The sequence below is a fragment of the Chinchilla lanigera genome, unplaced genomic scaffold, assembly GCF_000276665.1.
Source record: "Chinchilla lanigera isolate Chin_1 unplaced genomic scaffold, ChiLan1.0 scaffold00009, whole genome shotgun sequence".
In the NCBI taxonomy this organism is placed as follows: domain Eukaryota; kingdom Metazoa; phylum Chordata; class Mammalia; order Rodentia; family Chinchillidae; genus Chinchilla; species Chinchilla lanigera.
The window spans coordinates 19,473,947-19,489,080 of NW_004955410.1; the positions used below are offsets into that span (position 1 = coordinate 19,473,947).

A 15,134-nucleotide genomic window follows, 5' to 3' on the forward strand; every position below is an offset into this window, starting at 1 on the left:
CAACTATGATCCTTTGCTTAAAATAAAGAGAAGAACTCATTTATTTTCCCCATCATATTAGGTGCAGCATAATCAAAAATGTTAATTTACTAAAGAGGGAATATTCCTAACCAAAGGTATAAACCTGAGGTCTTAGTGTTTCCTCACCAAGTATCTGTCCTTAGCCAAATACATATTCATCCTGGGCTACAGATTGTCCTGACTTCAACAGCTCTACTGCAGCAACATTTTACAATCCCATTTTCCTAAGTAAACTACAGTTTGCCCTATTCTTGATGACTAAGTTGACGTCATGCTTGCATGTTTTGGAGGCAAGAAAACAACCACAAAGTTAAAACCACAGAACTGGCTCCAAGATAGTCCTTATATTTAATTAAAATTCACATTTAAAAAAAATGTATGTCATGGGCTAAACATGCACCTTTAGTAAGTTCACAAAGAATCAAGGTTATTCATAATCGATATGTAATTTTAAATATCTGCTATTTCTTGGACAGTCAGTACCAAATCACTGTTATTCCAGACCTCTAAAAAGACAAATGAGTGACTTCCCAGGCCTCCTGTTTGGCACACCTCAGAGACTATAAAGTAGTCACAGTGCAATGGAAGCTATCTATACACAAGGCTATCTATCTATACACATCAAGCTTCTCTAACAGATGCTCCAAAGTCTTGGTTTCCAAAAGTATGTCTCTCCACAAAGAATCTATAATGCTAGCTCATTTTCTCTTCAAGTTAACTGACTTACTGCTATTAAACAGACTGACAATGAAGTTTATTCCCACAATCCCTCATAATCTGAGCTTTGGGCATTGATTTCAAGTATTTAAATAACATGTCAGAAGAGCAAAAGACTTGAATGCTAGTATTTTTAACCTAACAAATGTGAGCAATTTTGTATATCACAGGATATGAGCTGTACGCTTGTAGGGCTGCCTGTTAAATATAGGAGTTAAATTACATCTTAAAATTTAATTCCAAGGGGCTGGGGATTTAGCTCAGCGGCAAAAGCGCCTGCCTGGCATGCGCAAGGCCGTGAGTTCAGTTCCCGGTACCAGAGAAAAAAAAAAAAAAAAAAAAAATTTAATTCCAAATTTGAAAAATAAAAATTTAACTTATCTAAAGTTCAATTTCCACTGGGCATCCTAAATTTTACTTACTAAAAAAACTGGCAATTCAATGTAGGCTACCCAGTATGAGATATCCACTCATTTACAACTTTTTCCAAAAACATTTGTGTTTCTTTTTCTATTAGAGTCAAGATGTTCTACTTGTTACAGTACAGGAACAGATGAGTAATTTCCTTATCATTAATATACTTTCCTTTCAATAAAATCAGTTTCCTACTATTAAAATTAAAATCTAGAGAATATACATTCTTCAGGTACCAACATTTTACCTACCTGTGAATAATTTATTAGAAGACCACATAATAAAATATTTCTCTTTTTCGCTTCTATTGCAAATTCTCTAATCCACATTAGGCTTTCCATTTTCTGACTGAGAGGTCCTACTTCAAAATCAAGAAAATGCACCTGCAAAATAAAAAAAGGCAACAGGATATCATTACCTTCAAGTTTCACCGAAAAAAGGCTCAAAGTGTGGTTATAATATTCTAATTGTTTTATTAATTTATGTTAATTTCTAGTTTTGTTTCAGACTACATATATATATATTTAAAAGGTCAATGAATCATGTATAAGATACAATAAATACTGAGAATACGATAGGAAAAAATATAAATACTCATTCTACTTAGGACTAGACATTTCAGCAGACATAGTAAGAAATATAAATGAAATTGAAGAGTAGAAATGAATTTGGTAAAGTGTTTTTACAACAATGAAAAAAGGGCATCTCTATTAACTATCTATTTGCTAAAGTAAATCCAGACAATTTTATATAAATACTTTTTTAAGCAATATTAAACAGTATTTTAAAAAAAAAAAAATACTGAAGTCAGCATTTTTAAACATTATATTTATTTCACTTTTAAGGCCCTTGGGGTGATGTTCCTTCAATTCTCCAAATTACTGAGGTCCCACAAGAAACTGTCTCTTATGAAAATAAGTGGCCTAAACCACAACAGGTTTAAAAGCAACAGTTTAAAGGTAAATATACACATAACATGAACATTAGCAAACACATACATTCTAATGCAAAACTAAAATTTAAAAATCTCTTAAGTCATATATTGTCCTCATAAATGTATTTATTAACAGAAGTATCTGAAAATTCAATCCACCCTCACACTCTTATATAAATACACTGGCTTCCTTCTACTCACCCACACATAAAAGTACTCCATAGAAAACGCACATCATTGTATTATGTTTTTTCTGTAACACATAGCAAAGGGACTTTTTTACCCTCTAACACTGCATTTTCCTTTTCCAGGGAAAACACATTACTCACTTATTTACAATGGTGCTGAAGACTGAACCCAGAGCCACCTGCATGCTAGCCACACACTTGAGCTACACTTGTAGCCCCATCACACCAATTTTTAAGTGGAATTATAGAGTGTAAAACCTACAGATTTAGTAGACATTCACCAACTACTTTGAGGAATGTTTTATTAAACACAGTTAAAGTCATACACATACAGTTACTTCCCCCTGAAATCTAAACAATATAAATGCAAATGTTATATATCAATTAAAATACATATATATTTAAAACCTTAGCAGTTTCAATCTACAATAAAATCAAAAGAATAGATAAAGGCAGGAAAGCACTTTAAAAAAAAAAATAAAACCAGAAATGTTCTACCTACAGTACAGCTGACGAGGTGACCTTGTAATCTTGGGCTCACCTCTTAGCTCTGTTTTCCTGGAATTTACACTGTTAGAATTTTAGCTGCTTTGAGGCAGCACTGCTTATGGTAAAAGGAAGGTGCCTACCTGGTGAACCACAGCTGGGCTGAAAGAACTGTGAATGAACCACAAATACAGTGGCAGCTGTCCACATAGTTTAGCTTACAAGCAGGTGTTTGGGACCTGGACCCTAAATGCTCATAAGCTAGCATAAGAAGTGGCCATTCCTAGTCCTAGCTTCACCCATCTACTGGGGGAGCTGACACCCCACCTGCTGTGGTCTCCTCGTCTCACTCCTGAGCTGCTCAGAATGGGGTGTGGCGGTCTACCCATGAGGCGGGAGATGACACACCCACCTCCACTCCTGCACATAGTTGAACAGTTAGGGCCACAAAGGCTGCTTCTTATAAGTCTGAAATATTTAGCTGAACTCATACGACAGGCAGAGTCTTGCAAACAGAAAGAAGGCTAATTCACCAAACTGAAGAAAATTTCAGAAACTGTCATCCTAGTAACAATCTGAAGCCTGGGGAGAGACTTCAGAGAGGAAGCAAAATCCTCTCCTGAGCCCATGCTTCCAGATTACTATGACACAGAGCCAGCTGGATTCGAGACGACCCTGCCATTTAGTATTAAAATGCTTAAAATACTATTTAATTTTTAAAAGTGTATAACTACCTTATTCCTAGATACCATGAAATGCCATTGGGCATCAAGTTCCTCATAGTTTTCCTGAGTGAAGTTTTCTCATCTGGAGTTTTGCAATGCACAACCTGGGCAACCTTACAGCTTAACTACAATAACTACATAGACAATTGTGGTTTAATAAGTTTTCCCAACAAATTTTAAGTCATGAAATATATCACTTAAAGATGGGGAAGAATTTGTGGAAAAAGGGCTTATGGCAAAGAATACATGACAACTTTAATTTTTAATGATAACCTCTGTAGATATTTAAAAGGCAAAAGAGAAAGAATGGAAACATAAATTGGAAAAGAAACAAGGTACTAGGAAGAGCTCTGCACAGAGAAGTTGACCCAGCAGGAACTGCACCTGCAAGCAGCTGAGGTGCCTCTCTGCAGGTCAGCTTGGGGAGCAAATGCTCCTTGCCCACTTCTTTAAAAAGTAAAGGTTTGTGCTTCCTGCTCAGTGGCCAAATTGAGGGCTTTCTCCTTTTCCTTTTAAGGTTGCCATTCTATCCCTGTTTTTTTTGACTGTTCTCATCTAGGAAATTAGCCTATGATCTGATGCCCCATCCACATTATATAGCACTAACTCTGCTATTTACCGATAACATAAAAGCTTTTCTGACAGGCACACAGTATGGTAAAAGTATGTAGGATGAAATGAAGGAAATGGACAATCATTTCTAGAAATCCTACAAACTCATGAGACTCTAAAAGGGGACCAAAAGGTTTTTCACTCCAGTGTAGGTCTGTAAGATACAGCAGATATTAGTTCTCTGAAACAAAACTTTCTTGACACTTAAAGGTATCAGTAGGCCAGAACTCTTCACATTCCAAGAATTAAAGGTATGTACATGAGATACACAAGCTTAAACATCACGTTGTTTCTCTCATGTGAGAAACCGAGAGTAAAAATAAACAGCGAAATAAAACATAGATAATAGGAAGTAGACCATTCTCAAAGGGAAAGGGGGACAGGGGATGGAGGGAAGGCAGGGATAAAGGATGAAAAAAGGAGCTGGAAGGCGTTATGTCCCTGTACCAACTCCACACGAGGAAGGTAAGCATTACATACTGCAAACATGCAAAGAAAGGAAGGGGTCAAGTGGTGGGTAGAAGCGGGCAGGAGGAAAGACACAGGGCATGGAAAAAGGAATTTAGATGTGTTTTGTACATGTACCAACTTCCCACAGGAATGTGAACATTGTGTACTACACAGAGGTACCAATAAACTAAAAAGAACTATATCAAACCGGAAAAAAAATCAAAGGTATGGCATACAAAAGTGAGTTGTAAGCAAGCTGTTATATATCTAACCACCCTACCCATGTTACTCTATACAGTCAAGTACTTAATATTATAAGGAACCTTGAAGACCTGATTAGCAAGATGTACCAGTAACATTACAGGTCCTGATTGTGAATATTCACTATTTACTGGGCACTGGGCTAGCTGATGCTATAACTTCTAATGAAATTCGATTATAAACATTGGTGTTTGGGAATGTCTAATCAGGTTAACAAACTTCATGTGTAAAGGAGTAGGATGCATCTCAAAATTCTTTCACCAGCTGCAAAAGCCTGGTGACGTGGAAAACAGAAGCAATCTCCCACAGGTATTGTCCCCAGTACCTTGAATCTTACGAACATACTTTACCCAGTGCTACTAAAATCCAACTTCTACAACGTAACAACTACTGTATTTATGAACTGGGGAGTGGGATCAGTTGTTACCAAAAAAATTTCATTTTTTTAAAGCCAGGAAAGTTTATACAATCAGAGCAACGTTTTACAAGTATTGCAGTAAATGAGGCAAAAACGTAATTTTGGGGGCTAAGAAAATATACATACTGGACAGGTTCACATCCACTGAAATATAGCGAAACATTTCATCTACGTTGAGTTCTATGGATGTGCTAATAGCTACGTCATGTAACTTTGTGGTTTTTTAAATATCTTTCAGTGTTCACTAACTCACATGGAAATTATGGTAAAACTATTTCTGATTAATACGATACCTTGAAGGATTCTTTTTTATATATACTATGTAAAAAAGGGGAAAGATATTTTCTTCTACTCTCTAAAGCAGAATCTACAACTTCACTTGAATAAAAGGTAGCAAAGTTACTCAAGCCCACTGACACACCGCCTAAACATTTAACATGTGGACGGCCCTCATGACTTTGTGGGTGGGCCCAGCTTCTGGCACTCCGGGGTTGGAAGGGCTCCTCTGAGCCTCCTCTGTCTTCTGCATCCAGTTCTACACATGCTTTAGATTTGTCTAGCAACCATTTAATATATTCTTGGCCCCAGATGAGTTCCAATTAATTTTTTTTATATTTTCAACTGTGATTTTTTTTCCCACTTGTTTCTCAGGAGAGATACATTCATTAAAAGAGTGTAACTAATATTGAACATGGTACTCCTTTAAACCCCACGTTGAACACTTTCCCTTTATTCCAGAGTCCATGCTCACAGGAAGGCTACAGAAGAAAGTTAAGACTGCTGGTATGAGGGGAAGTGCTCTGTTTATTTGACTAAGAAGAAAGTTAATTTGTGAAGCTTAAGCACTTACCCAAATAATGCATTGCTTAATGCCCACCACAGTGGAAGGAAGTACAGTCAGAATGAAAGTTCTGGTAATTATCAAATAAAGAACTTTGAATCAGTAGATAGGCAGGAGAGATTCTTTGAATCCACACAATAGACCCTTCAAAATTATCTACATATGTGTATAGAAAAATAAATTGAGTGAATTAGTCCCAGCATCTTCAAAACATCTCTTTTCAAAAGAAATATGAAGGAAACCTAATAAATGATGAAACAGGCCAATTACTAGGCAGATCAAAGAAATAGTTTATCTCAACAATTAGAAAAAGTTGTAGAAAAACTTTCATCTTACTTCAACTATTTATGAGTTATATGGATTCTATTAATGAAAATTACTTTAATTTAATGAACAGTACTTTTTAAAAGTAAAAAAAGAACAAATATCTAATATTGAACCACTTCACTAAAGAACAAGCTTAAATAAATGTCATGAAAGACAACTTACAATGCTAATGAATAGAAAATAATTAAGTTATAAGCTATCATTGAAGTTCAGAGCAAACGCTTTAAAACTCATTTATGAATGTTCACGAAATACAATACCAGCAATACTGCTAGGTTGAGAAATAATGACTTTTAACAATAAGGTAGTAAATAAGAAAAGCAGCATCTTGCATTAAAATACTAACCATACAAGCTGGGATGAATGGTAGCTCAGCGACACAGTGCTTGTGTTACATGCTCCAGGCCTTGGTTTCAATCTCCAGCACCACAAACAAACATTAACCATACAAAGAAATTTGAATTTTTTTATTCAAACACTTACAAAGTAAATGTTTTATAATATCAGTACAAATGTTTCATTTATGTACAGACTGCTTCAGATCTTTAGTTGAGAAATAAAAGTAACAAAATTAAAACTTCACATTTAAGCAACCAGGAAAAAAGTTTGAAAGCATTTTTAAAAAATCATAAACTTTTCTTCAAATTATTTCATAAATTAGCCGCTCTTATAAAAACCTAATCTTGCTGCAGTTGTAGTGTAGCACAATTATCTTAAGTATGACAAATATCCACAATTATCTTAATTAACATCTGTATGATCTGCAACAAATTTTAAAATCAAAAGTTAAAAATGTTCTAAATTATTAATATGTAGTAATAATCTAAATTATTAATATATAACACCAATTAATATATTTATTTAATGCCTAATTTTTTCTATTCAATGCCTATTTATTTATCTATTTTAATGCCTATTTATTTATTTATTTTTTCCTCTTCAAAAAACTACCAGAGAATATAAATCATCAGTGAAGAAAGTTACAACCAGATAGATGGTTCTTCAAAATTCCACTGTCTACTGTACCATATTTATACAAACACTCCTCCCATTATAGTGTAACTGCACTGTACATTCTGATAAGCGAACAGTAGGCTTATTTTTTATTTTAAAAATAAAAGAAGGAAAACATATTAACAAACAGACATCCATTTACAAAATAGCACAAGAACAATACAAGTAATACTGAATTACAGACAAGGTGACAGGAAATTAACAATGGTTGCTGTATATACAGGATAGTTAACATAGTTGTACTACTGACATATTATACACATTATTGAAAGGAACAGTTAATGATTAATCATTTGATCAATCTTTCATGTCTCTATGTGCTGTCCTGAGAAACCACTTTGAAGTTATCAATATGTAATTGAGCAAACTGTAGGTTTATAATAGTGTAAGTAAAAATGCATTTAACAGGCCTAACCTCCCAAGTACCACAACAAAGCAACACAGTAACTATGGAGAACCAGTTGTTCATCTCTGTGCCTGCCTAGCTGGCCAAGAGCTGCAGGGCACCACCCCTGGCCAGCACGGGGCAACAGCACCACACTGCTCATCCAAGCCCAGAAAAAGCTCAATGTCCGAAAATCAAAAAACAGTTTGCACTGAATATGTATGTCTTTTACACAACTGCAAACTCAAAAAAGGCTCAAGTTGAACCATTTTAAATTGGCACATCTGTATATTTTAGTGAATTGTCATAGTTTACTTGACATTAAACTCATTACTGCTTAAACAACAATTGATTTTAATGCTGTCTGGATCAGAATTATGTGATTTTTTTAAAGTGATGAATATTTTTGGAGTCCACACATAAAGAGACTTTGTGCATTTTGGCCAAGTACTATAAAGTCCATTATACTATCTAGAATATCTAAGAGGTGATTCTGATGTTTATACCTACATTCACAGATGATTTTAAATATATATATATATATATATATCAATATATATGTGCATTGAGTGTGTTTCAACAGAGAAAATAATTGTAAAAGAGCTTTGCAGAAAATACAGTATCTGGAGTACAGAAGAAAATGTGAAGTATTCAAAGATATGGCCAAAATACATAAAATTCAGGCATGTACAATATGTAAGCAATACTAAATTAGCCTCCACCAACTCCTCTCTTATTATTCAAGAAAGTTAATAATCTGAGAAATAATAATTTCAATCTTCATAAATTTCTTAAGACTTGTTACACAAGCTAACATGATTAATCCTGAGGAATGTTCCATGTGGAGCTGAGAAGGAATATATTCTTCATGCTGGATAAAACACTCTCTATATGTCTGTTAAGCTCACTTGACCAGACAATAGTTTAAGTCTGGTATTTCTTTCCCAATCTTGTCTGAATGACCTTTCCTCTGCTCACAGTGAGGTGTTAGTGTCCCCTAAAACTACACGGCAGGCTATTTCTACTCTCAGGACTATTCATAGTTGCTTTATATATTAAGGTGCCTCAACGTTGGCTCCATACACTTACCTAAAATGCTACACCATCTGGCTGAACCAACTCCTTCAGCAGCATATAAAGACCTTTCTCAGCTTTTGGTTTAAAGTCTATTTTATCAGACACAAGCACAGCAATCCTGCTCTTTTCCAGAATATGTTTTCCAGCCCTTCATCTTCAGTCTATGTAAGTGATTCTGTTATAGTTAGTACAAAGTTGTGAGTCCTTTTTAAAAAAAAAATTCATTCACGTACTCAATAACTTTTTAAAGTTAAATATAGATATTTCAATATATACAGACAAGGTATATGCGGCTGTTAAACATACCATGACTCAGGAAGTATAGTTTATATACACCCTTCCGAAGAAATACTTATCTAAAAAAGAAATTTATGCAACACAAAAAAGGTGTTGAAGAAGAAATAAAACGTAAGAGACCAAGAGAAGGGACCAACCCAGCATTTTTTTTTTTTTTTTTGATACTGGGAATCAAACTCAGGACCTTGCAGACCAAACACTTGCAGGCAGGTGCTTGTGCCGCTGAGCTATATCCCTGGCCCCTCTGACCCAGCATTCTGATGAAAAGAAATTTTGAATTTCCAGCTTCTTAATTAGGATACATTCAGCTACATGTAGCAAAAAGCCCTAGGTCAGTAGTGTTAAAACTATAGCATGCATATTATTTGTTTTAAGACAAAAGATGTTAATGTATGAGTTGTTTTTCAAACTAAAACCTCAGTATTTAGGTTTAACTGCAGCACTGGCATTTTGTAACAAGCAAGTGAGTTTTGAGGGGCAGTTTGTACACTTGTCTCTAAACAATTCGTCAGCACTGCGACATCAACTGGATTGAGCAAGAAAGAAAATCTCAACCATAACATACTAGTTAGGAACTCAGTAGGTTGATTCACTGGATCAATTTCTTACCAAACAATCCAAATTCTTTTCTAATCTGCCACTTTCTGAAAAGCTCCCCTCAGGATCAAAAGATGATCGTGCAATTCAAACATCACTTTCACACTTGAGCAAATTCAGAGTATGAGGTTAGGGTTAGGAGGCTGGGGATTTAGCTCAGCAGCAAAAGCGCCTGCCTGGCAAGCGCAAGGTCGTGAGTTCGGTTCCCGGTACCGGAGAAAAACCAAAAAAAAAAAACAAATTCAGAGTATGAGACATGTAATTCAACAAACAAACCTGGTACAGATTAGAAGCAGAAGTCAACAAGCCCTATAAAGAATATGGTCAAGAATATAATTGATAGCATTATATTATATAATATATGGTCAAGAATATAATTGATAGCATTATATTATATATATTATATATATTATATATACTTATATATTATATATATTTTATATTATGGTCATCATGATTAATGATGGAGCAAACACATACGTGCTCACATCAATAAGAAGATACCTACATTTAAAAATTAAGAAAAAAATCTATGCAAGGCCATAATCCCGATGTGAGACACCATAAAACATAACCTGATTCTAAGCAATTGATGGAAAGTATACGACTAAGATTCTCCTACAGAAGAAACCCAAACTCTGATGGTCAGGTGATTAAGACATATTTAAATTAACCAGTTATCATTTTGGATTTATAATGGACACAATATTTAATCAGTTCTCCATCATATATTTGTTACTCTGAACATAATTTTTCTCTTTGTGGTAGTATTTATAGATTTTTTTTTCAATTTCTTGGAAAATCATCCTAAAAGTAAATTTAAATTTTTAAAACCATCCTGTACAAATTTTTAAAAAGCTTCAAAATTGTGCGTGTGTGTGTGTGTGTGTGTGTGTGTGTGTGTGTGTGTAAGAGTATGTAAGTATTCACTCCTGTTCCTAAGAGACAACTGACTCAGTTTTACTTTCTGGAAATGTACAGGACTTTTCTTGCTCTTTCTCTTTCTCACAGCATAGGAGCTAGAAGTCCCAGACCAAATTATCTGTAGGTTTGGTTTCCCCAGAGGCATCTTCTTGCAGATACCTGTCTTTCGGTACATCCTTACAGACCTTTCCTATCTCCTTGTGAGTATACCCAATCTCTTGTTCTAAGAGCACAGTTAGATTAGATTAGGGTATATCTAATGATTTCACTTTTTTTTATTTTCAACTGATACATAGTAATTGTTCCTTTATGGGGTGCACTATAGTATTTCAATATATGTATAATAATCAGGTGAAAGTAATTGGCATGTCATCCCATTTATCATTTCAATTTTTTAGCTAATTATTTCTTTCTACTTCCTTGAAGTTTTCTGGGCTTCCTTCAAACAATTATTTATAAATTCTTATCAGGCAGATTGGACAATTTCACTCCTTCACTGGCACTTTATATTGATCATTCGGTAATATCAGATTTTCCACACTGTTCTTGGTCCTTGTGGTTGTGCAACTATGCCTGTGTGTTTAAGAAAGTAGGTACTTCCCAGTTTTTACATACTGACTTCCTCTGTGGACTTCCTGTAGCAGAAATGGCATCAAGGCACAAGAGAAGCTCAGTGGAGTTGTCACTGGCCAGATACCAAAGGATGCTGAAGCTGGCCTGCTGTGAACCTTCTGAACCTGGGGCTACCAACAGTGGCCCAGCAGAGGTACAGCCGGGAGGTCCAAGGCAAAGTCCTGTGAAATTCCCTCTCTCCTGCCAAGTAAAGAGTGCTATGTCTTATTAGTTTTGCTTTGATTTTTGAGACAGGATTTTACTAAGTCATTAAGTTACCCAGGCTAGACTTGAACTTGTGATCCTCTCGCTTCTAACTCCCAGAGTGCTGGGATTATAGGTATGCACCACTACAGCCAGCAAGTGTTTTCTTATTACTGTAGTAAAATGTGACCTTATTTTGGTTTACTTAAGATATCATGAAGGTATTTTTGAATGAATAGCTACTTAAATTCATTCTTCTACGAGAAGACAACACCTTGCTCTACCTCTCCAGAGCATTCCATCACTGTAAAAGGTGTTAATGAACAAGTTTGTAGGGCTGCAGGTATAGCTAAGTGGCACAAACGCCTGCCTGGCAAGCATAAGGTGCTGAGTTTGATTCCCAATAACAAACAAACAAAAGATGAGTTTATATGAAGCAAAAGAAGCTGATTTAATATCATCACTAGTCATATATTCCATTAAGTTGAGTTGATCATTAACTTACATGTCTATGCTACCTAAGAATTTTCATTTCTGCCTAAATGTTACTACAAAGACCAAATTTATCTTTCCATTTGGAACAATTAAAAAAGTAAACAAACTACATAAGACAATGGTTTTAAAGACACTACATGTGAGACAATGAAGGAGGAACAAGGCTTGAGAGATAGGACGCAAATGAAGTGAGAAATACCTGTACACAATCTTACTGCTTTAAAAAAGTTTCAGGGTAATGTGGGCTTCATCTCTGAGTTGAAACATGAAGAGGAGAGTGCAGGAAAGCCAAGGTGACCTTCAGAATGCCAAAGGTAACACAGCTCCAGAGAGAGAAGTCTGGAGATTATCGAAGTATCCCACTCACAATGGCAGTTAGCAGTCAGTGAACACATGTAAGAGAACTCAGACTGCAGAAAGAACTCCATATTAGTGGAAATGGTGCTTGATGTACACAAGGTTGGAAAGAGTAATGGTAGCCATGAGCCAGATTAAAAATCCGTGTAATTTTAAGACATTTGGTAAAGTACTAAGAATGGTCTTGTGTCAGTTGTAGGGAAGAGTTAGCCCTATACTAATATATTAACTAGTCCTGCATAAAATTCATAAAAATCTTCAATGAATCAAATAGTTAATGGCTCCATCATGGTATAGGTTAACAAGAGATGAGTATTATCGTATTTATTGATATCACCTTAGCACTTATAACAAATTTGAAGGCAACTTTCCTCCAATTTTATATTTATGTAAATGTACACACTATTCATTTTCAGGCTGTTAAGCATATTTTCTTAAACAGGATAGTGAGACTGCAAGAAACAACCCTTCCTTTAGTTAATATTATAATTATCTAACAGATCAATGTACTGCATGACCCAAACAAAATCCAAATGCAAACAGGAAAAGAATTGCAATAATTTCTTTCAGACTTTTCATCAAAATTAACTTGGAATTATTAAACATACAAGTACTATATAAGTTACACATATAAATTAAAAGATCAAATTGGTGCTCTACACTGTTTGCTTTATATAGTGACCCATTTAAAATATATTTGGGGACAAATGAAAAAAGATGGTTCCTCTGAAAATGTTGGACTATTACCTTAGAAATTTCATTTTAAGATTAAAAATCTCATTTAGCAATGAAAACACTTTAAAAGTTAGTGCTACTTTTTGGTGTATATACAAAACAAGTAAGATATAAGCAGTTATTTACTGACACATATACCTTATTAAAAACTGAAAGCAAACATCTGTTAGATAATTAAGATTTTGAAATAAAAAGTTGTTTTTCTCAAAAGCATTCTAGAAAATTAAAAAACTGAACTATACTGAAAAATATGGAGAGTATACTATAAAGCCCAATTAGTAAAATTCATAGTTTAAATTTATACACAGGAAATAATAACCTAAAAACTCAGATGGAACTATCAATACTATCGGCATGAATATAAAGCAGCAGGTATTGCATATTTTGGCATCTCTAAAATTCTGGGATTCCTACTGCAACTTAGCCTTTACTCATAGCTTCAAATGTTCCCTGTCTGAGACTGCCTGAAGGGACCCCTCCACCCACCACACACTGCCTGGCCCACCACAACGTCCTTTGAAATCTTACGTAGGGAGCCTCACTATCCTATCCCATAACTCTTGCATTCTGAATGCCTGTAAATCTAGGATCATGTGGAAGATGCTAAGATCTGCTGCTGGTGTGAGCTATCCTAGGTCATGGTTGCAGCAGCCTCTGAGTGCCTTGATGGTTTAAAACAGAAATGAATCCCAGGAAAATAACTCACTGCCATTGTGGTGTGGGTATGGTACTCCTGGATATTCTTCTCAAATGGAAGTCTTGGAAATAAAGGTACACTCTAACAAAGTTACACTCTAAATTGCCTCTGATGTTGGCAATGAGTAGGTCTTGCCAACTTCTTGATGTGCTCAAAACATCTTTCCTATTTTCCCAATGCAATATATTTGCCTTCTTTTTTTTTTTTTTTTTTTTTTTTTGGTTTTTCTCCGGTACCGGGAACCGAACTCACGACCTTGCACTTGCCAGGCAGGCGCTTTTGCCGCTGAGCTAAATCCCCAGCCCTCTGCCTTCTTTTTAATGGTGTTGTTTAGCACTGTACCCTCCTTGACAACACCTCTTTCTGGTGGTACTGCAAGTTTCTCAGATCTTTTTACTCTACAATTCTGTTCCCTATTCTCACTCTAAATCTGGCTATAAGCAGCAGGTAATTATGCTATGTCTGAATTGTGTGCTGCCCTGAAAATTCTTTTCACTAGACAAGTGAATCCATTACCTTTAAACTCGGCCTCAATGAACTAACTTCCTCCAGTAAGGCCTACCTCTCCCGCAGCACCACATGGTACTATCCTTTAACACATGAGCCTCTGTGGGTCATCCACATCTATACCCTAGCATATAGTCTCTGGTGGCCTTGGCACTACCATAAAAGAGTTGCATAGTTGTGACAAAGACTACTTCCCACAAAACAAACTATTTACTACTTATCCATTGATAGGAAAAAACATTTCAATTCCTAATATGAAGAAAGCATCTCAGAATCAGATAAAGAAAGGGCTCGAGTTACCTGTTATAAAAGAAGAGTGATGCCGTGCGTTGTGGCACTTGCCTGTAATCCCAGGACTCGGGAGGCTGAGGCACAAGGATTGTTACAAATTCGAGACCAGCCTTGGCTACCAAGTGAGCTCAAGGCCAGCCTGAACTGCATAGCGAGACCCTATCTCAAAGATAAAGATAAAATAAAATAAAATAAAATAAAATAAAATAAAATAAGAATAGTGTATTCCATTAAATAATTTCAAAGGTGTTTTTCCCTTCTAACAGGATAGGTTTCCACTCCTCAAAGAGGACAAATATTGATCGTACTCATGAATATTACATGGTAAAGTGAACTGAGCACTAGGCTTATTTTTGAATTGAGGGTTATAGCATTTATGACAATCAACTCTCAAGACTGCTCTAAAGATTAAATGGGATCATTTGCCTTAAAAAAGAACAGCCCAGTGATTGACTTTATTCAAGCAGTCAGTAAGTGTTGGTTATGACCAACACTGACATAATTATACTAATAATACGCATGAGCATGCACACTTGTTAGAAAGGTTC

General features: G+C 35.4%; 1 protein-coding gene across 1 annotated transcript in view; it reads right to left on the reverse strand.

Annotated features, from left to right (window-relative positions):
• Ispd (isoprenoid synthase domain containing) overlaps positions 1-15,134 on the reverse strand; it is a gene marked incomplete at its 5' end in the record, with an annotated part of 254,789 nt that overhangs the window by 114,452 nt on the left and 125,203 nt on the right. The window contains 1 exon segment of the mRNA XM_013510696.1: positions 1,404-1,535. Coding sequence (XP_013366150.1) covers positions 1,404-1,535 — 132 coding nt within the window.